General features: G+C 40.5%; 1 protein-coding gene across 12 annotated transcripts in view; it reads right to left on the reverse strand.

Annotated features, from left to right (window-relative positions):
- Nucleotides 1–24,214, reverse strand: part of GRIA4 (glutamate ionotropic receptor AMPA type subunit 4) — a 215,589-nt gene extending 191,375 nt beyond the window's left edge. For all 12 annotated transcript variants that reach the window (XR_003989982.2, XR_003989983.1, XM_030475921.1 and 9 more), the window contains exons 1-2: nucleotides 23,665–24,214; nucleotides 22,280–22,438 (exon numbers count right to left, since the gene is read on the reverse strand). Coding sequence is in view for 10 of the 12 variants with exons in the window: in XM_030475921.1 (XP_030331781.1) it covers nucleotides 22,280–22,438; nucleotides 23,665–23,752 (247 nt within the window). In the remaining 2 variants the exon portion in view is untranslated. The remainder of the gene's footprint in view (nucleotides 1–22,279; nucleotides 22,439–23,664) is intronic.
- Nucleotides 24,215–24,938: the final 724 nt, after the last annotated feature.

Below are 24,938 nucleotides of genomic sequence, written 5' to 3' on the forward strand. Positions count from 1 at the left end.
TTGCACAACTATTCCCACATTGCAGTGCTCTGGAATTGCTTTTCTTGCTTTCCTATTTGACTCATGACAGTAAATCCTTTCCATCTGCTTTTTACTCTCTTGTTATCTTGACTTAAAGAGACTATATTAACAACAGGTTTTTCACCCTCTCCCACATCTGCTGGCCCGTTCCTTCTAACCATTTTTCATATCCCTGTTTCGCCTTCCCCTCAAAATAAATTAACTTTTTCTTTATTTATTTTTAACTAGAGCAGAACAAATGACTTCTTGATTGAGAAGCCTGCTTTCATTTTGGCTTTGACATATTTTTCTCTAAATGAAACTAAAATTCTAGGTCCTAGAATTCTAGGTCCTGCTTCACAAGCCTCCAACTTTGGGTGTGGTGAATACTTTTCAAAATTAAATCCAAACTACTAGAAATGAAAACTTGCTAAATGAAAATGGACAAGAGCCAACATAAATTCAGGTGAATGCCAATGAACTCAATCTAATTACATCTGTGTAAACCCATGTTCATTTTAAACAACCCTTAGTCTAAAAAAGAGGAGTCTAACATCAGAGGCCAGCAGTGTTGTGTCTTGCTTTTTTTTTTTTGTTGTTGTTATTGTATTGGGGCTTTAAAAAAAATTAGCAACTGCCTCCAGCCTGCAATGCAGGCAGAATTTTAACGTTCCAGGACTATGAGTGCAGTTCTGGTGGCAAATAATTTGAATTATGTTTCGGGGGTTGCAATGACCCAGACACTCCTAAGAAATTTGTATTACTGAAAAGTAATAAAATAGACAGGAAATTGGGCTGACACAATTCCGGAACTACAGAAATGCACCTGACAGACCCCTGCTCTTATCAGTCTTTGACAGGTGCACTTAGGTTACTTGGGTTATTGCTCTCAGACCTATTAACCTCTACTGAGCCCAGATTTTGCCTCTTACCGTTAATATCATGCGGGGATGCTTGGAGCAACTACATAAATAGAAAGCTTCAGATAGTACATAATTTCTCACATCCCTAATCTTCCTGCCACCTTCAAAATTCTCCTCACAGAATAAAAGAAAAATTCTGTTATCTCCTAAGAGGAAGCAGTCCATGCATGCCAGGATGACAACAAAATTGTATATCTATCTATCTATCTGTCTGTCTGTCTATCTATCTGTCTGACTGTCTATCTATCGAGAATAATATATTTCTCGTTTTAGTTGTTTCTTCTGCAGGCTGCTTCTTTTCAGGGCTCCTAGACAACCACAGTAGGTAAGTGTGGACTTGGAAACATCTGCATTAAGGGCAATTTTACTGCAAAGAGTAACAACAGACAGCGCCATGGGTTTTATTATCTTTTGACCTCCTATCTTCCTGACCTCAAAAAGTGCAGATTTCAGCTGCTAGCTGTGCAAATATCTTTCCCTGCATCATCACTATTATCAAAAAGCTCAGAAGATGAAAAATAACTCTTCGTCATACCTATACACCATTGTACTTCGGATGATATTCTTCAGTTGCACCTCGGCATTGCCTGCTGCCTTCCATGGGACCATTAGAGTAAAGCACGGGAAAGTGGGAAACAACTCCACAGATGCTGCACTAACATTCAGAAATGAGATGCCAAGGCCTTTTCTCTCCAAAGTTTTGAATATATAGGACAATAAGGTTTTGGTCAAGATTCAAAGCAGGGAAGTTTGTAAAAGAATTGGAAAGAGCTTCTGGTATGCAGCCAAAGCCTCTAGTTACTGCTAGTTTTGAGGCTGGCTTCCTCATTTTAATATTTAATGCACATTTTTCATTTCTTGCATGGTACCCCACAGTATAACCCAGCTTCTTTGGCCTTTAGGGAGAAAAGAACCTTTACCAAAAGAAACTGAGGAAAACTACACGCAGGTAATTACCTCATTGCTATTTTGGGAGGGTCACAGTGCACATTCCAGTGTGTCAATTCTTTTCACTAGTTCCTCAAATAGACAGAATATTGTAACTGCACCATCCTGCCACATCGTATTGTTACAACAATCCGCTGAAGTTAATAGACAATGCAAAATCATGCTCCTGCTTTGTGACAGTGGTTTGCGAGACTCACTATTATCAGCCCAAGTTGACAGTGAAATTCAAACCCCATAATACCACAAAATTAGAAATGTACCCTAAGATCTATAGTGGATGTAGTGGAGTACCCTGTCTTACCCTGCTTGCTGTGGTGCCTTGCATATGTACTTTATTACCTATTGAGGGTAATGGGCTGTTAGCTAAGTAGAACAGTGCTATTAATGGGTTCTGTTACAATATAATGCTTCGTTAACAGAGCTCTCAAAGAAATCAACAACTTCAAAACTCCCATAATCAATCCAATTTAATCTGATACATGCTCTGTCAAATTGCATTTGAAAAGGCTTTTATAATATCAAAATTCAGTTATCTAGTAACAGCATTAGCAATGTTAATTTTCTAATCAGAACGCAAAATCATTAATTATCCATGCCTTTCTTATGTAAAAGAAGCTGCAGTTCCTAATCAGCAACCCTATGGATCCTTTGATGTTCATGAGTAGAAAGGGGTACATTCTCCTCTGGAAATACCTGTGAGGCTTTCATTAGTGCTAGTGTGTGCATTGAACACGTAATTGCTTCACTGGGTCCCAGCCTCCCCCGACTTTGCATCCCATGCTACCACCTACACCTGCGTGAGGCTGATGCTCAACAGTATGAGCAGCACTCTCTGGTGGTCCCCACTTCCAGGAAACCACACTTGGGGATCAGTCTCACCAGTCCAAAGATGCTGTTTTGCCACCATGGCTAGCCTTTTCTTATGTCAGCACGGTACTACATAAGGAGTCTATAATTGCAATGGGACTGGAAATATCTCCCAAAATAAGAATGGTAATTTTGCCCCAAGCAAGCATCAACCTATGTCCAGTAGTGGCCAGAAATAAGTATTTCCCCTGAATATTCTCCCAGCACTCAACTATTTACAGCTACTGGGTGCTTCCAACTGGTTTGGCCTCATGGATCTCTTCTCCCAGTGTGCAGCTAATCTGTGCTTGAATCCAAGCAAACATTTTGCATTTTTCTTCAGAGAACAGTCCCATAGGTCTACCACTCATCATGCAAAAACACATCCATTTGGTTTTTTTGAATCTGTTGCATACAAATGTTGGGGAAATGCAGTAAAAATATATGGAATAAATTACTTTAATTTACAGCATTATTTCTAAAAGTGTGAAAGTTCATCCCACTCTCTGGAAACAATTGTTTCCATACTTCAACCGTTATTAAAAAGTCAGCATGTATATAAATTTTCCTTAAACAACAGCCCAAAAATAAATAGAGGAATTATTTTCAGATTTTTTTTCAGGCAAAGATTAATGTGTGAGAAGCTTAGATGTCATTTTTAATAAATTATTAAAACAAAAATTAAAACAGAATAGTAAAGCAATAGCTCAGTGACTGCTCTTGCCCTTTACAATCAAGGAATTAATTTTGCTGGGTAAAAGTGTACTTCATGCTCCAGGAGTATACTGCCTAAACTTGATGATAAACCAACAAGCAATTGTACACCTCATACTAAAATTAAATGACAGCTTTAACGGTACTAGGGAAAATGAAACATTTTGCTAAGGTTATGAACTTGTTCATGACAACCGTAAGACAAAACCAGAAAGTATGCATAGAATTCTATTTATTTTTACACTAGTAATAGATCGTCATTTAATAGCTTATTGGCTCTTTAAAAAAAATCCTAATTTTCAGACAGGGCATCTCCAGAGAATAAAGACAAGCATAAAACACAACCATCATGAAGTTTCTTACGCCTATTTGTAAATGTATAAATGGCCCTCAAATTGTGCTCTGGCTGTCAAGAAGCTAGTCAGAGAATTTAGTTCCTTCCGATCCTGATTCCTTGGCCTAGAGCAAACATTTCACTTTTCTGAATTGTTAAATATTTGTGCTTTGGCCTAAAGAACACTGAAATGCTTTGAAATGTTCAGCTAAGCATTTAGAAGTATGCTTAACTTTATGCATACACAGAATTGCGATGACTTTGACTTCAACAGGTTTTTGTGAAAAAGCCTGAAAAATTTTCTCTGAGATGGGCCTTGAAAAACAGTACTATCTGTATCCTGTTTTTAAAGCAGAATTGCTCAATACACATTGGATGGATCATACAGCAGTGATTATTTTTACTTGTAGCTTGTCTGTCCAGTGCATTTACTTTTCACTGATAGAGGATAATTTATTTCTGAAGTGCAAAAGTTCTCCCTTAAACTCTTAGAAAAGGGGAATAAGAACATGCCTTGAAATAATTATTGGCACTGAATAGTTTATACCATTTCCTTTTCTTCAACTTTTTGTGTATTTTCAATTTCTAAAATAACAGTTTTTTGCAGGTGAGAACATCTACAAAACCTGAAATTTCTGTCTTTGGCACATAGATGATCAAACCGTTGGAAACAGGACCTAGAGTAATTCTGCCACATATATGTACCTACAAGATACTTTAGCACATACAGCATATATCAAATCTTTCTGAAATTTTTATAAAAATGATAAAAGAAGGGGGTTATGGCTGATTTTATTCATTTTACAAACTAAAATTGAAACAGAAGTTGATGGTAAAGTCATTTCACGCAATTACTGATTCTGTAATTGGGTGAACCCATGTATGTGCTCCAGCAGAAAGCCTTCTGACTTTTTTTTCCCAGACAAAACAAACTGCCTTTGACATACAGTGACTCAAACGGGAGAAAAATTGAGCCCTATTTTTCAGAAAAGTGAGCAACAGCATCTCCCATTAGCTTTCCAGCTGCTGGAGCAGCAGGTGTCCTCAGCACACCACTGCTGGAAATCACGTCCCAAATGCCTGATTGGCAGAGAACAGCCCAGATTGCTTCTGTTCTCTGTGGCAGCAGCCATGGGGAGTGATCCTACTGCAAGGACCACCTGCAATAGAGGACAGCCTTGCTCTGGATCTCAGCTCTCCTCACCCATCACAGCACGCAGAAAACAAATGAGTCTGAGCAGCAACTGAAATAGTTTGATATTCCACATAAATCATGGAACATTCAGAAACTTAGTTAAAGGAAAATACAAACACCTCTGAAATCCCCATGTGAAAAACACCAAGGAAGCCAAAAGTTTCTTCTCCCTATCACCTGGGGAAAAATACCAGCTGTGAAGAAAAGACTAACGAATGCTTCTGAATCTCATATATATAAGCAGGTGCTTTTGTAGAGGGCAGTGGGGTGCCTGGCTTCCACTGGGAATCAGGTTTGTCATGCCCTTGACTTTTTTTGACTTTTTTTGACTTTTTTTGACTTTTTTTGACTTTTTTTGACTTTTTTTGACTTTTTTTGACTTTTTTTGACTTTTTTTGACTTTTTTTGACAATTACAAGAACCTTTTTCATTCAAAAATGTTCCTTTCTCACCCATGAATTACGTTCCCAACATAGAGTGAGTAAAATAAGTCAGTGGGCTGGTGGGGGCCAAGGAGCCTCCTGGCCAAGCTTTGGTCCAGTCAGTCGAACAACCACCACGTTCAGGAGCACTGTAACACATATCCGCTGCTAAACCTACACACAATTTGAACATTTTATTAAACATCATTGTCATGGTAAGTGTCGAAAGACACCTCCACATGAAAAAAAGGATGTTTTGAACAAACTGAGAATTTCCATTTTTTATCTCCCACTACATCATTCATTTAAACTGATATTTCAAACTATGGATATATATATTGCACAGGTGCCATTTACTCACCTTTAGGTTAAAAGCATTCCCAGTTACAATAATTACCTCTAATGATATAAAATTAGGTACTCATCATTTTCTTATAGCTGATTACTCGTCTAAAGCCAGTCTGATGGTTAGGCAACAGTGTACTTTGCTATCTAGACTCAAGTTACAGCTGAGTAAGTGATACACTGCATATATATTCCTTTTCTCACATGCTACTTTTAATTTAGCCTGAAAAAGAACCACTGAAGTAGATGATTATATGTTTACAAAAGAAAGACTGTGAAAAGTTCATTACCTAAACATGGTTTTATGTCATTAAATCAATGACATCGTCTATCATACCACCCAAGCAGATAAGCAGTTCCTGGAATATTTATCATGAAGTCAATTAAAATTATATATGCAAGAACAAATGGAAGGGACATGATTAAGAAGTATTTTATTCAATACATCCAAATTTTAAATGGGTGCTGTTAAATAACTAGAGAAATATTTGCTGCAGAAAACAACAAAACATTAAGGCTGCTCCTCTAGGTTTTGTGCGCAGCAGTTCACATTGTACTTAAAGCTCAGTTTCAGAATTCTGAACATTTGCGATGGATGTACATTTGTCCTATTTCCAGTCCTTCTTCCCAGAACAACTTTGAGAATTCAAGCAAAATAGCTGCAGCGAGACAAAATGGAGGAAAGAAAAATGCCACACATTCTACTCCAGCAGCTATTACCTTCTCACGATCTTCCATTTATCTTTCCTGTACTGCAAAGACAGCCTGGTCTATTTGTCTACCTCCTATTAATGAATTATAAATATACTTGATAATTAAAATTTGCTACTTACAATCCTGGCTATGCAGTGGCACAGTGTGTGACTCAAAGCTGTCTCTCTGTGTTAAGAGCAAGGTATGCAGCTCTCCAGGTCTTCTGGCTGCATTTCAAGAAGTCTTGCTAGAAACACTTAGCAGACATGCTCTTAGGACACAACCACAGTGTATTAACTCTAAAGAGTAAGAAAAAAACTCCACATAATTTCAAGGTGTACCGAGCACTAGCTATTTTGCTTATTAAAGGTCTGAAAGTTTCCCTCTGAAATCACCTATTTTTGGAGTCACTTATACTTACCTTAGTGGTTGCAACTGAGCTTTTAATGATAGTGATTGCTTCAGTAAGCCTGAGGCTGATAATGAGTGTTTATAGGCGCCTACCTCTGTAGAAGAGCAGCTGATGCTCTCTCCAGCCCTGCTGCCCGAGGATGCGGGTGGGCAGGCAGCATGCAGTTCCTTGTCCAGACCCCAGCAGCCAGCTATGGAGGTGGGCACCACTCAGTACAGGCAGCAACAGCACGGGATGGAGTTTAATATAGGTTTGCTCCAATATTCTCAAATAGCTGCAGCCCTCCACGGCTTTAGTACAATCCTATCAGCTTAACCTGATCTCCATCCTAAAACCAGCCCTTTACCCAGGTGCAAGCAAGTCCCTTCCTGAGGCCAAGCTGGGCTGGGATGGCACAGACAGGGACACCAGCACCCCGCGGGGAGGGGAGCCACAAGCCCCGCATGGGAGCACTGCCAAGTCTCGGTGTGATGGTGAGGCAGCAGCTCCTCCACAGGTCGTTAATGACCTGTAAAACAGCATTAATCCAACACAACCGCCCTAGTGTGCCTCACTGAAATGGAAAGCACCAGCTTTGCCCACATTCGCCCACTTTGGAGCTTAAGGGATTTTAAGATATCAAAGACTCATACAGGAGATTCTCAATTCTTGGTTTTGAATGTGAGATAAACCAAACCAAAACAAACATTTAAAAAGGCCCCAACAACAAAGCAAAGCCATGATCCGAAGCATATGTGAAAGCCATTCATCTTGCTCACACCTGATCACATCACTAACCCTCTTCTAACAAAGACGTGAATGATAGAAGGACACTAATTTAAAGGCATTTTCTGCCTGCACTGAAGAAGGGCTTTCCTTCAGGTCATAGTTTGTCTATTTGATTAAAGACTGCCTTAGTCACAAATTAAAACAAAACCCATTGACTACAGCAGCCTTTTCCCTTATAAGAAAGCTCTTTGGTGTCGCAGGTTTACACCAAAGTCAGTTTCTTAGTCCTTAAGGTAAAAATACTTAACTTTCATGTTTCAGTGAAAACACAACCTCAGCCTGATGAAAGGCCCTTACCTAAGGACAAGTGCAAAAGAAATATGGTTTTCACTTCCCACTCCTTCCCAGGAAATAGTGTATCTCCCTGCCCTCTTGTGCTCCACATCCTTCTCCCCACTGCTGAGTACTCCAAGATGGCATCACATCAGGTGGTCCACTGATACTTGACACCACTCGTCTCCAGCTGCCTGTTCTCGTTTTTCCAGGATGCCCTCATTACTGCCTAGACCCAAGAGACCTGCTGTAACCTCTTGAGACCCAGAGTGTGCTCTGGGCGCTACTGCGGATGACAACAGAGCAGCAAGAGGGGCAGAACAAACTGCTCAAGATAACTGTCATCCTAGGAGGGTGTGGAGTGGGACAGAGACGACTCAATAAACACTTCTGCAATGCATGTGCACATCCCGGAATAGCAGAAAACTGTAATTAACTGATAGGCAGAGCACCTAAAATACAGTTAAATATACCAGTTGCTGCTCTGGACCAGACTTCACTTTGGGTTTAAATCTCTGCAAGTTCTGAGAATTGCCTGAAGTCTCTGAAATGTCGCTGGCTTCCATGCCCTGTGAGGGACAGCTGAGCACTGAGCCAAAGCTTTGTCCCAGGAATTTCTAGCTGCTCATCTTTTTGATCTCACACTCGGTGCTCTAAATATGCAATAGGATGAATATTATTACAGTTATTATTTCTGTCATAAGTTTTAAAAACTACCTATATGAATAACTGTAAGTCAAAGTCCTCCAGGGACTATAACAAATCCAAAAGATATCCGAGTGCTAGATTTAGTATTTCAATCACTCAATTAGCTAAAAGAAGTATAAAAATGCACATACAAAAAGATAGCTTTCTGTTAGCTATACACATTTATACAGACTTCTGGGCAACAGTTTCAGCCAGAAATTAACAACTTGGTCCAACTAAATTAACTCCCATCCATGCTTCGAATGGAGTATTGGAATTTGCCCTGCCAGGATGTGTGATGCATCAAGTCTCTTCAACATCTCTTCCTAGAAAGCATCTCCTAAATGTTTACAGTTATCAACTTAAAGCCAAAATAGAGAGTTTTAAAGATGTTTCATAGAATCACAGAATCATAAAATGGGTTGGAAGGGACCTTAAAGATAATCTCGTTCCAACCCCTCTGCTATTTAAGTGTCTTGTAAAACTTCCTCTACATACACATAGAAGAAGCCAAATCAGATGTTTTTACATGTGCCTGCCTCTGCAGCAAAACCTAACTAAGACACCATCCCAAAATGTTGTAGCATAGCCTCAGTGACCTGTCCTTATCATTCCAAATCTTTCTTGGTGACAAACACTGTCAATCAAGTGCATAATTTGAGACACAAGTAACAATCCTAAGAAAGCAAGGAGTTTGAGCTCCAGAAATTAAACTGGTGCTCAAATTCTCTCACAGATACGTGTGAGAAAGCCAGAGTGCAGGCATAAGTCACAAATACGTACAGGAGGCCGCAGAGGAGAAGAATTTAAGTCCCACCCTTGTTTTGCTCCCTGTGTAGTTTTGCTCACTTGGCCTCTCTCCTGGGTGGGGTGTAGTTGTAGGAGAGAAAGGGCCCAGGAAGCCCAGGTTTGCCAGCCATCGTCTTTTCTACTCTCCTCATGTCCTTAGCACAGCCAATGGAGATGGAGTTACTTACTGGGTAGACACTGGAGTGGCAGAAACCTAAGATATTCTAGCAAACATCCGCTGCAATCCTTTGGGACCACTGTCTGGTGTTACGGCTTCCAGGATATTAGATCCCAAATCATTATTTGCTCTCTTGAAGTCATGAATCAGGATAGCCAAATTAACTAAGGTGACAAACAGCTTTTTCAGTCACCGACGCCACAGATGCAGAAACACAGTTTGATGCATTCCTGTCTTCTGATAGGTTTTGGATGCTTCCATCTCTCTTTGCATCTACCAAGAGAGGTGAGAAAAAGGGGCAGGCTCCCACTAAAAGCTGATGTTTTTCTGTATTCTTAATGTAGAAAGTTACAGGCTGCCACCACCACGAGAAAAATAAAATAAAAAAAAAAATTGGATTTTAAATCACTTTGCTATTTTTGTCTTGGTGAAAAGCTATGGCAACAGCTTATTATGGCAACAGCTTATTATGGTCACACACATCCTTAAGGAACTTATCATCACAGCACTAACAATAGGTACAACACTTTGAAAGACTGACATTGAACTTCATAATTTTAATTAAGTGTGGAGCACTTTTTGCGGGAGGCCAGGAAAAGGCCCCAGAGGATTTTCTTTCAGTAGGCAAGTAATGCTAACTTACTGTACCAATAATCCAACAGTTTGCAGACAATACTTTCATACGTGGGACCAGACAGGAAGGTAGCACATTATCTTCATGCACATCTTAAGAAACCAACAGGCTTAAAGCTACACCTGTGTGTTACATTTTTGGTTGCACACATTTAACTCTCACTAATGGTCCTAAGATCTACATAATGTGCAGTCAAGAAAGGAAAATGCCTCATGTAAGCATGCTCCCTCTGAACTGGAGAGACAACCCTCTAATGTTCTCCTGTCTTTTGTAGCCACACATGAAAAAAAGGCCAAACCCCAGACTTTCTTCATGCTGCTGATTCCCCACATTTACGTTCTTTTTCATTACTTTATTTATGCAGTCTGCTGCTCACAGACTTGAATAGGAAGGTGGCAGTACAGCCCTGCTTGACCATACCACAGATAAAGGAGCAGGAATGTGAGGCCATGGAAAGCTGTTTCTCAAGGTGATGCTGCTGACATGGGATATCCACACCTTTTCAAATGGGTAATGTTATGCTGGATCTCACTTTAATCTCACAGACCCTGTAAGTGCAAGGAACTGAAATAATTAGTATTATCCTATTATTGTAATTGCTCAAAGGATTTCTGCTAGTCTCCCATTTAGCACAGTATGTGAAAGGCTGACAAAGAATATGTGACTAACGTGTGAAGCTCTGGTGCCTGCCAGCAAAAGATCCCCATCATAAACAGTAACTGAAATAATGATAGGCTTTCTGGGGCTTTCATCAGGAAATAAAAACACAGGAATCCGTCTACATCTGTCAGAGACCCAGAGAAGAATGGAGGAAAGCAACCCAGTTCATCTGTTAAACTGTCTTTTGTGGTACACCACCACCACTCCCTCCTTCCATTCACTCCCTCAAAATATTTAAGTCGTGGCAGTCCTGGAGTAATAGTTGGAATTGAAGATCTTAAAGGTCTTTTCCAACCTAGTTGATTCTGTGATTGACCATGATGGAGTTCAAGGCAGACGTGCAGTAAGACAGACAGATGGAAATGGGCACAGTTTTTCTGAGATTGTATAGGATGTCATATCTTTGCTGTTCCAGAAACAAATGGTTTATGCTCTGTCCCTTTCCTTCCTGTCCCTCAGTAGTTAAGCTGATGGCTATCTGTAATCAATACATTATAGAAGTTACATTAGGTGCCAAACCCAGAAGACACAGCAGCCTCTCCCGAGGTGTGGGGCAGGAAGTGGATGGGTGATTCACTCCCTGTGATGCCCGATGCTGCCTCCACTGCAGCAGCACTTCTCCAGCGATGCAGAGTTCAGGAAGCACCATGTCCACTGCTTCCACTGGCTCTGCCTCTTGCAGACTGTTCCGATTTTGTCATGAAAAGCAGGGAGGGAGAGGAGTATGGCTGATGTTTCTTTGAACAGATACTGTCTCTTTGAACAGTATCTTATAGCCTTATGCTCTTCCATGACTATTAACTCCTACTGTACTCCAATGGACACATGGACCAGCTGTTACTTCCCCCTCTGTACTAACTTTTCAGTTTAGCACAACCTTAAAGATTTTCAAAGTCACATCAGCTCACACCAGCTATAATCCCTAATTCACAAGGACCAGCCATACCTTTCTGCTTTCTTTTCAGAGGCATAGAATTCCCCATGCAGTAAGCAGTCAGTCCTTCCTCTGTTCTCAGGAATCTCCTTCCCCATCACTGAATAATGCTGTTTCATAAATACACAGCTCCTGCTGTATCTTGAACCCCTTCTCCCACCCAACCAAGGGTGAACAGCAGGTGCAAGGTCTCAAACTCATCTGATACCTTACTCCAGGCAATCTGACATTCCCTGAAGGAAGGGGCCCCAAAGAACTGGGGCAGACCCACTTCCTGCCTGGGCTCCAAATTATCACAAACGCCTGGCCAAACCTCACCAATTACACTCTGCACACATGCATTTGCATTTGCATTAATTGTGCCTGTTCCTTTTCTGAGTTAGTTATCTGAGTAAGTCAATATGAAAACACTTTGTCATTTTCTAGCTGATTTTAATAACAGCTAAATAATAAATCATTTAAGCAAATTATTTAATGGATGGAATAGTAGTAAACAGGACACCGCTAGTACAGCTATTAGTATACCATAAATTAATTGCTTAGGTCTTGTGTTGCTCTGTCTCTCTGTTTCAATGACTTGTGGCATAAGGAAATAAAAGGTTTGTCCTTTTTTTCCTCTTCCCATATACATTTGCTATTCAAAATAGTGCAACAGATCATCAAAGACAGCTATGGGAAAACTTCTTGTATTCCTTTATTCAGGCTTTTGCTTTCTGCAAATATTTTTGTGCATTAAATCTCATTCATCATCATGTTTGTGTTCAGGCTGCCATCTCCTCTGACACACAAAGCAGATGAAACCAGGGACTTCCAAAGCTAAATTCATAACTCTTGGTATCTTAAGCTAACAGCCCAAACCCTCCAGGTGAAAGCAGTAATAGATTCACATCCTCTGTAGTTCACAGAAAATGAAATATGTGTAACACACATGACCATTACGTTGCATTTGCAGGTAGATGAGTCTGTGAATACAAATTATGGGGATCAGTGTACGTTTCTTAGCAAAAACATACTTAATGGTCTTTGAACGTATTTACCAAGCTTATATTACTACTGCTTCAAGCCATACTCCCTGCTGCAGGATTAGAGATGTTTTTTCTTAGGAGAGTGGAAAAATCCCACCATTTGCGTCGACTGGTGGTATTTTCCAACGGAACTTGCATGTCTTGCTGTGGCATAAGCCTTGCTACCAAGGGTGTCCAACACTGCCCCTCTGCGCAGGCAAGACGCAGCACCAACCAGCCAGAACAAACCTCAGGGGGCTCTGGGAGTTGCACAAGTGTGATGACTGGATGCAAATCATGCATTTGCTCATGCATACCATGAGCAGATCATGCTCATGGTATGTCTCTAAATTAAAGTCCAACAACAAACCCAGTAGGCAAGGTTTTTTTCTGCTTGCCTACTCTGTATGACTCCTACATTTAACACAGATATAGACAGTGGGTGATATGTCCAAATTCTGTGTCGATGACATGACAATTTACCTGCGATTCTTTCAATCTTTAATTCAAGACTGGACTTATTTGGAAAAAAATTATGGGTGGGATAAAGAAACTAGCTGAGGCTGGCTGACTAGCACCTTGCTGGTCAGACTGGGTGATCAAAATGGTCCCATCTAGCCTTAGAACACAATATCCTGTGAACACCATTACATGCTATCCCCTCTCCCATTTATTTTGGTGACCTTTACTTTTTCTTCTTCGAAGCAATGATGCTGACAGCCATCACACAACATTTCATCCCCTAGCCTGCTTTCACATCTTTTCTGTATCATCTGTAAGGACTTGTAACTTGGAACACTTCCATATGGCACTACTCCTGACCTGCCAGCCACACACTTTCATGGGGCATATGTAATCCTGCAACAGATGCAGATGTATGTCCTCCCAATACACCAATGTCCTCTTATGCTCTTTTCCCTGCATGTTTACTTGTGTCTCCAGGCAGCAACTCCAATTCTTATCTAGACAACAATGTATCACTTACTTACAGCATTACCCTGTTGCTTTTATCACCCAACAGAAGCACCGAACAAGGATACTGATGTTAAAAAGAGAGCACCTGAGAATAAAACCCCCATGATCAGGTCTCAACTGGAGGCCACACAAACAGCTAGATACAGAGACTGCGTTAACAGGGTGTGCGAGCAGCCGCAAGAGTCAGCTTCCTACCTGGCTTGTACTTTCTGCTTGGAGGAGCAGTGAGAAAAACTCCTGGGTCAGCCAAGAGCACGTGACTATTGATTTTCAAAGGAAATTATCCTCCCAGCTGCAGCGGTTTTGAAAAGTCCATTCTTAAACACTCTTCTCAGTTTAAACGGATGGAAATGACCAAGGCTTGAAGGCCTTCATCAGCAAGAATCTCCAGGACAGATCCACACTGAAAACCAGGAGGAAATCACTAATAGAAGGTCCGACATCATTCTGCTGAGACTGTGGGTCTGTAAAGTCTTGTTCCTTTTTGCCCCATCAGCTTAAGTGAGGAAACAAAGGGCAAAGTGTGCTGATGTGCATGCGCATTTTTAAAAATACTACAGCTTTTTACTCCTGAATTTTACATTAATGTATCTGTGCTTGATAAAGTGCTTTTCACTTATACTCGGCAATGTTTTGCAGACCTGAACACAGCACCATCCAGACCCATATCTCACATAAAGTAGTAGTGTGAAATACTGCTACTGTAAGTCAGGAATATTAAAGTAGAATAGGAAGCTTTTGCAGGCAAAGAATACACTACATTTTGTACTCTTTGCTCTACAAGAATTTCCTCGCTTTCCCCTGTCTCTACCTTGAATATGTATTACATGAATCCTTTTACCCACTAAGGAAATGCATCTGACCCTGACATTGGAAAAAAAATATCCATGTTGTATCAGTGAAATCTATAACAAGAAGAAATGAAGAATAACACAAAACTGTGAAAGCAATTATTAAAAGCAGAATATTTTGTACAATAACTCCTAATTATTTTGTATCATAATTTCTTATACTAACATATGCATCGCATTTTGCACCACAATGTGAAAATGTAAATTCCATATCCATTTAGAAATGGATCTGAAAACTGAGGCAAACTGTGTAAAATTCTCAATTCTTTTCAGCAATTAACTCTCACTACCTGTGAACATTCCTAAAACATGTATTTGATGGATATGCATTGGGTATACTTAAACTGTACTAAAAGGTGATGTGCAAATAAAAATGAAGTTCAAATTCTATCAGTTTAAGAGCATACTACACAAATATTTCATAAAAGAAATTGGAAGAGCATGCATGCAGAAATGGAACAGAATCTAGCCCATAGAGGGTCTGCAAGGAACTGTAATGAATAGTTAAAAGCTGATGTATTTTAAGAACAGTGTTCAAATTGTGTTTAAAGCCCTTCCCTGCAAATAATCTAACAAATAAGCTGGTGAAAAGTGTAAGAGCTTTTTGTTTCTCTTGCGCTCTAGTTGTATGTACAGAAAAAAACCTGTAGTCATGCTCATGTTGTCCATGACTTTAGAATATAGACAGGTGCTGCACAAGACCGCATTTTTCAGGAGCTACGGTTGTATATAAATACAATGCTGAAATAGCCTGTGGAACACACGAAAACAGTAGTCCAAATTACATTATTTTAAATTAGGCAATTATATACCAGGAGTCCAATTTCTAAATTGTTTTGTTTTGTTTTGGTTTGTTTTAATATAACAGGAGTTAAGCAATTTAATACTTTTTAAAGTTTGAGCTATGACATGAAAGAATGAGAACCTGTTCACCTTGAAAAAGAGCTGATTCCTACTATTCCTTCATTCTAATGGGTTGCTGTCTGCAATCCCTGCTCAGGTAGAGTCCCTATTTAAATCATAGACAGCTCTGTCTGGGGAAAAAAACTGCAGGACAAGGGCTAATATTTGAACTGGAATTTGTTAATGTTAGTGTAGCTGGCCAAAACCTAGCAAGAACAGTAGCTTGTTAGTAGATATACAGGTATTTCCCCTTGAGTCCAACATAAAGTTTATCTATAATCAGCTTCTGAGGAACATGGTGAAGAGGAAGGATGAGCTGGGTCTTCACAGTGTGCTACCAAGACAAAGGTCATGGGTATGTGACACTCTGGTTCCATCTTCTTACCGTAAGAAACCAGAAACACATAAACCAGCTGTTATTATTTGAACAAGTCACTCTGGTAAAAAGAAGAGGGAAGAAACAAAGTCCTCACAAGGAAGTAACACTACTGAGACAAGACAGTTGACCCATGCATTATCACCCAGATAAGGACAAATTTTTCTAAGTGCTCAGCAGTAAGCAGTTCCCATTGGGAACACAGGTGCTGCTGAGAACTCTGGAAAATACTAGAACATATCTGAGTGCCAAAATGTAAGACAGGCTCTGTATTTGAACTTGGGTGCCTAAAACCAGATATCGCTGATACAGAATGTTTAAGAGTACTCAACCCGTAACTGCATTAAGAAACAACTGAATCCATAGCAGCATTGCTAAAAGCCACTGAGATCTTTAAAATAAAACCATAAAAAAAAAAAAGTTATATGAAAATCCAAACTAGATACAAGAAGATAGTAAAACTCCTGAGAAAAATGGTTAAAAGCAAAGCAACAGTGAAATTTCCAAACAAGACGCTGTGATCATGTAGTTTTGAGTAAATTTATTTTCCCAAATTCAGAGGAACATTTTTGATTTACACAGGAATAAATTATCCAGCTTGACTTTGTGTCTCAACATATAACTTCGGTATGCCTACCTAAGCTGCAGAAGCGGACTGGTGCTGTACTAGTCCAAAACCTTTGCCTTAAGCCAACTAGCCAGACTAATGGAAATCCACAGAGGAGGCCAATTTTTCCTTCCAATTACACCAGTGCAATCATACAGAGTTCTTCACTTTTGCACTAGCACAAGCTCTATCCCCTTTAAATTAGTCATATATTAAAGAATAAGAACTGTGAGAAAAGATTATTCAGTCCAACATGTTTAAATCCAAAGAACTTCACCTGCTCACCATCTGAATTTACACAATTCATGGTAGGATCTAAACCATTAAGAAATCAAAGCAGATGTCTTCCACTCTCGTGAACAAGCAAGTCTCAAAACAGTCAAGAACTAAAAATGAAATGCATGAGCTATTTTGACTAGCATACAAACTTAGATTACAATGATAAAGCTGAAATTAATCAACTTAATTTACTTGTTAAGTGCTTTGTCCTACACAAGAAGTACTGCACTGCATTAGCTTCTGCAGGAAGAATGAAGAAACGCAATCTTTGTTATTAATCCTCTGAAACGAAGATTACATTATTTCTGTAGCCTATAATAAAGCTTTTGAGTCTACATTTTTAGCCAGTCCAGTAACATGCTAGGACAAAAGTCTTGTTTCGTGCCAGGAAATTCATGTTCTGAATTTTCACTGAAGAAATCTGGCTATATTTCAGCAATAGCCCATCATGTGTTATCCCAACAATAACCTTGAAAATTAAATCCAGACTCTGATATATTGGAGCTATTGATGGTTAATTTTCTCTTTGCTGTACAGCTATTCACAAGTATCACATTTAGAGCTATGAAACACTTTGAATATGGATCTTCGTATATCTTGAAAATATACAGAATCCTTCTTATGGCAAATGATACCCAAGTACACATATATCCTTTGATTCCATCAGCAAGTGCTAATAGCAGAAACTTTAAGAGAAATTGTTTTCAATAATTGGAGTCTAGCTTGAGATAAACTCCATGTATTAAAGCAAACCACTCACTTGAAATGGGTTTTTGAAATTGACCCTATTTTAGAAGGGTACAATTTAATCCAGTTCCATTTTTCTAACCAACTGGCACTCTGTTTGCTTGTGCAGTTCAAACCTGACAGTATGGTATGCCTTTGTGGTAACTCTCAATATACTCCAGACTGCATCCTTGGGAATACCGTACTGCTCTCAATAGCAAAATACCATGAAAACCTCACTTTCTAAATAAAGAACACCATGGTTTTAAATTACACTAACTATTAAACTAAGGTTACATTCTTGTTGCTAAATTGAATTGTAATTATAAAGCAGAGTTAATAACCAAATTTAATGAAAATTCCATTATGGTGTAGCTTAGCAAATCAAAGTTGAAACTGCTTTAAGTAAAATGACAGATAGTCACAATATAAAGGCAGTACTACATTTGAGCCTATTTCCTTAGCTTTTGGGATGCCTCAGCAGAAAAGTTAACTTCAAAATGACATTGCCTTTCCCCTCAGGAGCGAGCATGAGCCCAGAGACAAGCCCACAGAGAGGGAAGGGTGATGAGAGAAGTTCCTGTCTGTCCTGAGGGCTGCCTCTGACCTTGGTGGAGCTCACTAAGAAACCGCATTCATGCTGATGAGGCAGAACCAGGCCCTCCAATTTCAGGTCATCAACCTCACGTTAGTCCAGAGGGAATAAAACTCAAAGTGATTAACTCTTGGGAAAAGAGGAAAGTTATTCCAAGATACAAATTTTTCAATTCCAGTAGGCTTTTCTTCTTCTGATCCATGTGGCATATAATAAACAAAAATTTTATTTTGGGGGTTTGGTATCTACTGGGATTAAAATCTACTAAGAACTGAATTGTGCAAAAGATGACACAAAAGGAGTGCCTGATTTACCCCAAATTACACTTACTAGGAATATATTCATCTCAGAATACACATGTAGTCAAACAGACTCAAAGGGAAAAGCTTTACTTTTAGTACAAAACACTGATGAAAGACTTGACTCGATCTCTTTTCTTCCCCATTTAACCTAATCCTGCACAAGAACCACAAGACTGGTTATACATTAAGAATTTTTGAAACTTCAAAGGAAAATTTCTCAACCACAAGATCTAGAACGCAAATAGTTCTTTGTAAAATTATAGAGCTACCTCAAGAGTATCCAAGCAGGTTTAATGTTTACTGCGTTGCTGAGATATATTAATGTCATATAGATGGTGCATGGAAAGGAGAAAATTACTTCGCATTCAGCTAAAGAATAAATATATACAATCATCCTCAAAAATCAATGCATTGATCCAACATCTGAAATCAAGCTGAACGCAGATTTCTAATCACAAGCAGAATTTCCTGCTTATTGGGTGCAAACCAATGTATGCCGATAGTCAAATGTTTCAGCTCTGGTGTATTGTGCTCTGATGAGTAAGAACCTTGTACTACTCATGTTCGCAATAATTTCAGCTCTCTCTGTCAGTAAGAGAGATTCTCTGAATAATGTATGTTGTGCAAAAGAAATGAACAAAGTTTAAATAAAACAGGCAATAGGAAGGGAAAAGAAAGAGGACTATCTCCAAACTCATAGATGAGATCAATTTTGCGAACTTACTACAGAGTCTATCTGCTTAAGCAACCCATTTCATATGCATTCATGATTTAGAATAAAAATACTAATGATCTGGGCCCATTTGAAGAAAACAAAAATTGTGTACGAAAAGATCACCATTAGAAGGTAGATAAAAACTGAACATACAAAATTATTCCAGTTCCAAAAGTACACCTGTGTGAACATTTGGGTAACTGTTTTTATCTAGTGAAAAGAAAAAAAAAATACTCAAGTTTTTCCACTGTTGCAGTGAATTACCTGCTAATATGCCATCCACAATCCTTTGAAATACTCTGTTTACTGTCCCTAACACATGCAAGGGGCCAGGGCTTGAATCTTCACAAGTAACCTCTGCAGCAAACGGAAAGAGAAATAGAGGTAACTAGTCATGTCTCAGAGCTTTATGCTTGAACTCACATGAATATTCATTGCAGTCCAGCAGCTCTAAGGCTTTTGTATTGTATATTTGGGGACGTGCGCACTGAGTAATTTCTACACAAATGGCAAGATCCAAAGCCGCTGTTTCCTAGTGGTTCAGCAAAGAGTTATCATTTCATATTGCCATGAAATGACTTAATTCGGAGCTAATGGTGAGGGTTCTTTAATTAGGTTAGAAAATCTCACACATCTGTGCTTTAGAAGCCTCTCTCAAGCCAGCAAATTCAATCACATGGAAGCCGGTGTCCTCCAGCTATCAGACAATTGATTTTTGCAGGATTCTGCTCATATTTAGCTTAAGGGACATGCAATATGTGCATTCAGTTGTCAGTTAGTTTGCCTAGATTTCATTAGGAGATCTGTTGTTTAAAAAATACTCTTCAGTATTAAAATGTTTCAAAAAAGCAGCAGCAGTTGGATTATTGGCACAAGACTGCAAAATGTGAAATAAATAAAAACTTGAACTAATGCAAACATACATGTTGGTTTAAAAGTACAGACTTAAATAAACCTATTTAATACAGACATGTACAGAGTTATATGAGCATGCACACAGATAAACATTTACTTTCTTCCTCTTTCTTTGCTTCCCCCCATACTGTAAAGATTCATCATCTCTGAGTCATTAAACTCTTTGGAACTGAAACTGGATTCAGTTAAAAAAAACCAAACAAAAAAAATCAGCTTATGAATCACTATTTCTATAAATGACAGAAACATCAGGGGACAGGTTTTCCTCAGTTAAAACAATGCAAGGTAAATACAACTTAAAGCGGCTGGAATGAGAGAGAAGAATCTGCTGCGAATAGCATAAATAAGTAAACTTTTGAGCAAACCCTTTCTGATCTATGGTGTTAAGACTTACACAGAGAAGTGGTTCAATTTTAGACAATTTTGATTTATGCAAGACAGAATTAATTCACCAATGTTCAAACAGAAATACTGTGCAATGCCCTTAATCCAGAAAGTAACAACAGCCTCAGAAATTATTTGGCAGAACTGGATATGTAGGCAGAATCTAAAATAATTGACTTCACTTAAAATTACTGATTTCAGTATGCAAAAATTTTAGTCCCTTCCTCTTTCACTAAAAATGAAAGTTTCAAAAAGCTACTGTGTCATTTGTCTTCATGGAATATATAATCAGTGCCTGCAAAAGTTGACATGCATTGTGATATTTTCTCAATGAACTACACCTGCATAGATCTTATTCCTTCCAGTTTCAAAGCACCTTTTGAAATGTTTTCTCCTTATGGAGTTTGATATTGATTTTCACACTAAACACAACTAATACATTGCTTAATATAGAATTCACACTTAATGGGACATCAATCTTTCCTGCATAAAATGAATGGAGCCATTTTGGCAGCTCAGAAGCTCTTCCTGTTAAATAAGGTGGCAAGGTCATCTGAAACTTGGAGTACCAAAGACTCATATAAATAAATTTACCAATCATTCAGTAAATTACACATGAGAAATGCACAGTACATTGTATGTTTACATATTAAAAAGTGACACAGAGATGGCTGTAATAAAGTGGAGAGAAACACAGAACGTAATTTAAAGGCACGATGAACACTAAAACCTCCTCCAGTATGCTTCTATTTTAAACTCACGCAGCAATGCTGATTAGGGTATCTACTTCCAGAGGCAATTCACTCTTGAATGAAGAGGAGGAATTTGGAAACTTAAAAGACCACAGAAGAAAACCTATAAAGTCCTGAAATACGAACATCAAAGTAGCAATGCTACTACGGTCTTCAGCTTTGCCACACTATATCCCACTGTCTTACATAATAACATGAATTCCTTTTCATAAGCCAGACCTACATGAAGAAATAGAAACAATGTTTTGCCACTACTGGAGATCAAGCAGTATCCAGCACATGTTTAACCACTGCTAAGGACTCTGAGGTGATTCAAATATACGAATTTCAGCTAATTATACTTTGCTTCTTTAAAAAAAGAGGAAGAAAAAGTAAATGTTGCCTCATTTGGTAAAGGCATTTCTTTTTCTGGTTTCCTCTCATGGTGTATGTGCATCTCTATGTGAGCAGGTGAGTGTGTATAAAATATATAGTAGGAAGAGAATATTTGTTCCAGTTGAGGTGGTCTGTGAAATCAAGTAAATCAGATACTAATGTGATTTGGCACCAATGTATGGATGCATAGAGACATATCCACAGGATGTATGCATTACGAAATGATAAGAGACATTTACAACCTAGAATATAAGAGCAGGACTGCCTCAAGTGACATCACCAGATCAACTGCAGCGTCAATCAACTCAGATATATTATCCTGCACACCACTGCTTCCCTGTCTCCTTTCTAGTCATTAGAAAAGCATTTGTGAGCACAAGTATTATCGTACATTTTCAAATACATGCGAGGCGCACCATACCCAAAAGCAACCAAGAGTAACTGGGGGTGTACATACTGATCGAGACATTCATAATTTTTCTTTTCAACAAAAATTCATCTCCATAGAAACTGGGAAGCAAGAAACTACAGTAATAACACTAAAGTAAATGTCACATCAGGTTAGTCAGCAGAAGGCAGGAGAGGCAACTTTGTTCCACTTAGAAACTAGCACAGATTGCTGCCCCTTTTGCTCTTCTGCACAGGGTACTTATACTGAAGACAGACTTACTGATGTATTTGCAATGCAAGACAATGATATGATTTCCTGTTATTTCCACTGCAATTTACCCATAAGGTGGTCAGATAAATGGCATGTTTACTTACAGGCATTTGTTACAGCAAAGCTGTTAGCTGTTTCAATGTTGTCTACATGAGGAACCAAATTAAAAGGTGCTTCAGATGCATTTGGGCTGGTGTTATGGAGAAAAATTGCTAATCGAAAAGCAGTATATTCCTGATCTGTGTTCCTGATGAAGAGACCACCTACAAAAAACAGAAAAAAAAAAAAAAAAAGGCAAAAAGCAAAGGAAGAAGCATGAATTATTTGCAAGCTACTTAGTATCTCGTAGCACCAAGTAACTATCTCTCCCAAAGCTGCACAATAAGGCTAGTCCTACGACTTAAACGGATAAGGAACTAAACATATTCGTAATCACAACTGCTGCCTTTAAATCACTGTCCTCAATCGATTTTGACCTCCCTGATGCATTCATGCTTCTCTTCTGACTTCTCAGTTTCCAGCCTTTCATACATAAATACCCAGATTTGTCATGATTACAGTGACCTTTTAAAGTGTTTAGCCTCCATCTCCCTGATACTGAACACACTGGTAAATCGGCTACTCAACAGCCTCTCACATTAAGTGGCAGGCTGATTAAGGGGAACGATGCTTTTTGGATTAAAAAAAAAAAAAAGAAAATACCAACTCAGCGTAGGATAATCTGCACTGAACAGGGATATAATGAACTTTGCTCCTCTGCAGCCATGTGCAGGCATGGAGCAGCTTAGCCTTCTTAGCAGCATCTTTCCAAGTCCACGAGAAATGATGCAGTGATGGAGGTGAGCTGGAAAGAATTCAGCTAGCTGCGTCCCATCCGAAACACGTCTGAAAGGAGGGGAGCAGGAGACGATGGGAACGGGGTAAGGATGGGGCACAGAGCTACAGGGAGAGACTTACAAAACCCTAAACTTTCCAACCAGGAGAAGGGAAAGAAGGGCAGCGTTGGCTTTTACCCCCAGCCCTGCCCGCTACCGCATCCTCTCGGTGCATGCAACTCAACATCCCTCTGGAGCCAGGGAAAGGCGGGGGGTTCGGAAAAAGGGGGGAGAAGGGGGAGTTTAGGCAGTCAAGGGGCATCATCCCCGAGCCCCTTCCTCGCCTACCGAGCCCGCTCACCCCCGGAGCTGGTGCGAGTTCTGCGAAAGAGAAGCATCCTCCCTTCCACACGCGAACGCACACACGTACTGATATACACACACAGAGATGTACACACGCACACAGAGATGTACACACGCACACAGAGATGTACACACGCACACAGGCGTACACCGATACGTACACCGATACACGCGGATTTCTTCGTGAAGGCAGAGAAATGGGATGGTGTTGGAGGAGAAATCTTCAAACTGCCTTCAGACCCTCCTTCCCAACTCACTTTGCAAAGGATTGAACCCCTGGACACATGCACACAGCCCAATGCAGCACTTACCTATTTGCACACTGCTAGGAAAAGCTCCCATTGCTAGTCCCCAAAAGCCAGAAAACAACAAGACAAGCTGTCTGCAAATTATCCTCATCTTCTCTTTTGCCTCTCTGTCTCGCCTTCTCCCGCTCGCTCGCTAGATGCTGCTCAGAGAGGCATTGAGGACGAGGTGGCTACAAACAAAATCAAGAATTAAAAAAAAAAAAAAAAAAAAGAGGAAGGGGGGAATAAAAAGAGAGATTTCCACCCTTCTTTCCCTTTTTTGCTCTTTTTTTAGCGTGTTGTTTTGTTTTAGTATCTGTTCGCTATTCTCTCCCGTTGCCGCCCCGCCTCTCTCCGGCCGCTGCTGCCGTTTCAGCAAGCCATGCCGCCGCGCCGGATTTTTCCCGCAGTCTCCATCGCCGGGGAGCGGTTTCTGACCGGCTGCAAGCGTTGCACATGCAGAAGATGGTGGTGAGTTTGGCGGCGGGGGGGAGCGGCTAGTGGCGGCGCGGCGGGCGGACATGCGCTGTGAAACCCCCGCCCCACCGCCGCCGCCGCCACCGCCGCCCGCGCCGCCGCCACCGCCGCCCGCACCGCCGCGGGCGCGGAGCTGCCGAGCGCGGCGAGTTCTGTGCCGCCCCGCGGAGCCGCCCGCGGGTTCTGCGCGCACTGCAGCCACCGCGGCAGCGGCGAGGGGGGTTGTGTTGCATTGGGATTTTTATTAGTGTTATTATTATTATTTTCCCCCCTTTCTGCCGCTCGCACACCCGCGTGCGCGCAGCGGCGCGGAAATTTGTGCGGCGGCGGGCGGAGGGCGAGAGGGCCAGGCAAGGTCACTGCCCCGGGCTTTGCGCGGGGCATGGGGAGAGACACAGCCGCTGCAGCCCATCATTCGCGCGGCTGGGGCTGGCGTTATTAAGTACCAATTATTATTAATGAAGGTGGCAAGGCGGCTCTGCATGTGCTGAGCGGCTGCGGAGCGGGGGGATGTGGCTGGGCAGACATTCACCCTCCCCGGGGGGTTCCGCGCTGCACGAGAGTGGCGGGACCCCTGCCTCGCGGCCGGGGTTTGCGGCAGAGGATGGAGCAGAGGGACGAAACCAGGGAAGCGCTCAGTGCTTGTGGGCAGTCATGCCAAAAGGAGAGAGCAAATGAAAGGAAAACTTCGCTGCTCCTGTGCTGCTACCTTTCCTATCTTCCCACACCCCCCCCCCCCCCCCCCCCAAACCCTTCTTTTTGGTGCCTTTAGATTTTCCTTTACAAGCTTTGGAAGTTCCCCAGAGCAGCTGCCAGAGGTC

Source organism: Strigops habroptila, chromosome 2 (assembly GCF_004027225.2).
Source record: "Strigops habroptila isolate Jane chromosome 2, bStrHab1.2.pri, whole genome shotgun sequence".
NCBI lineage: Eukaryota > Metazoa > Chordata > Aves > Psittaciformes > Psittacidae > Strigops > Strigops habroptila.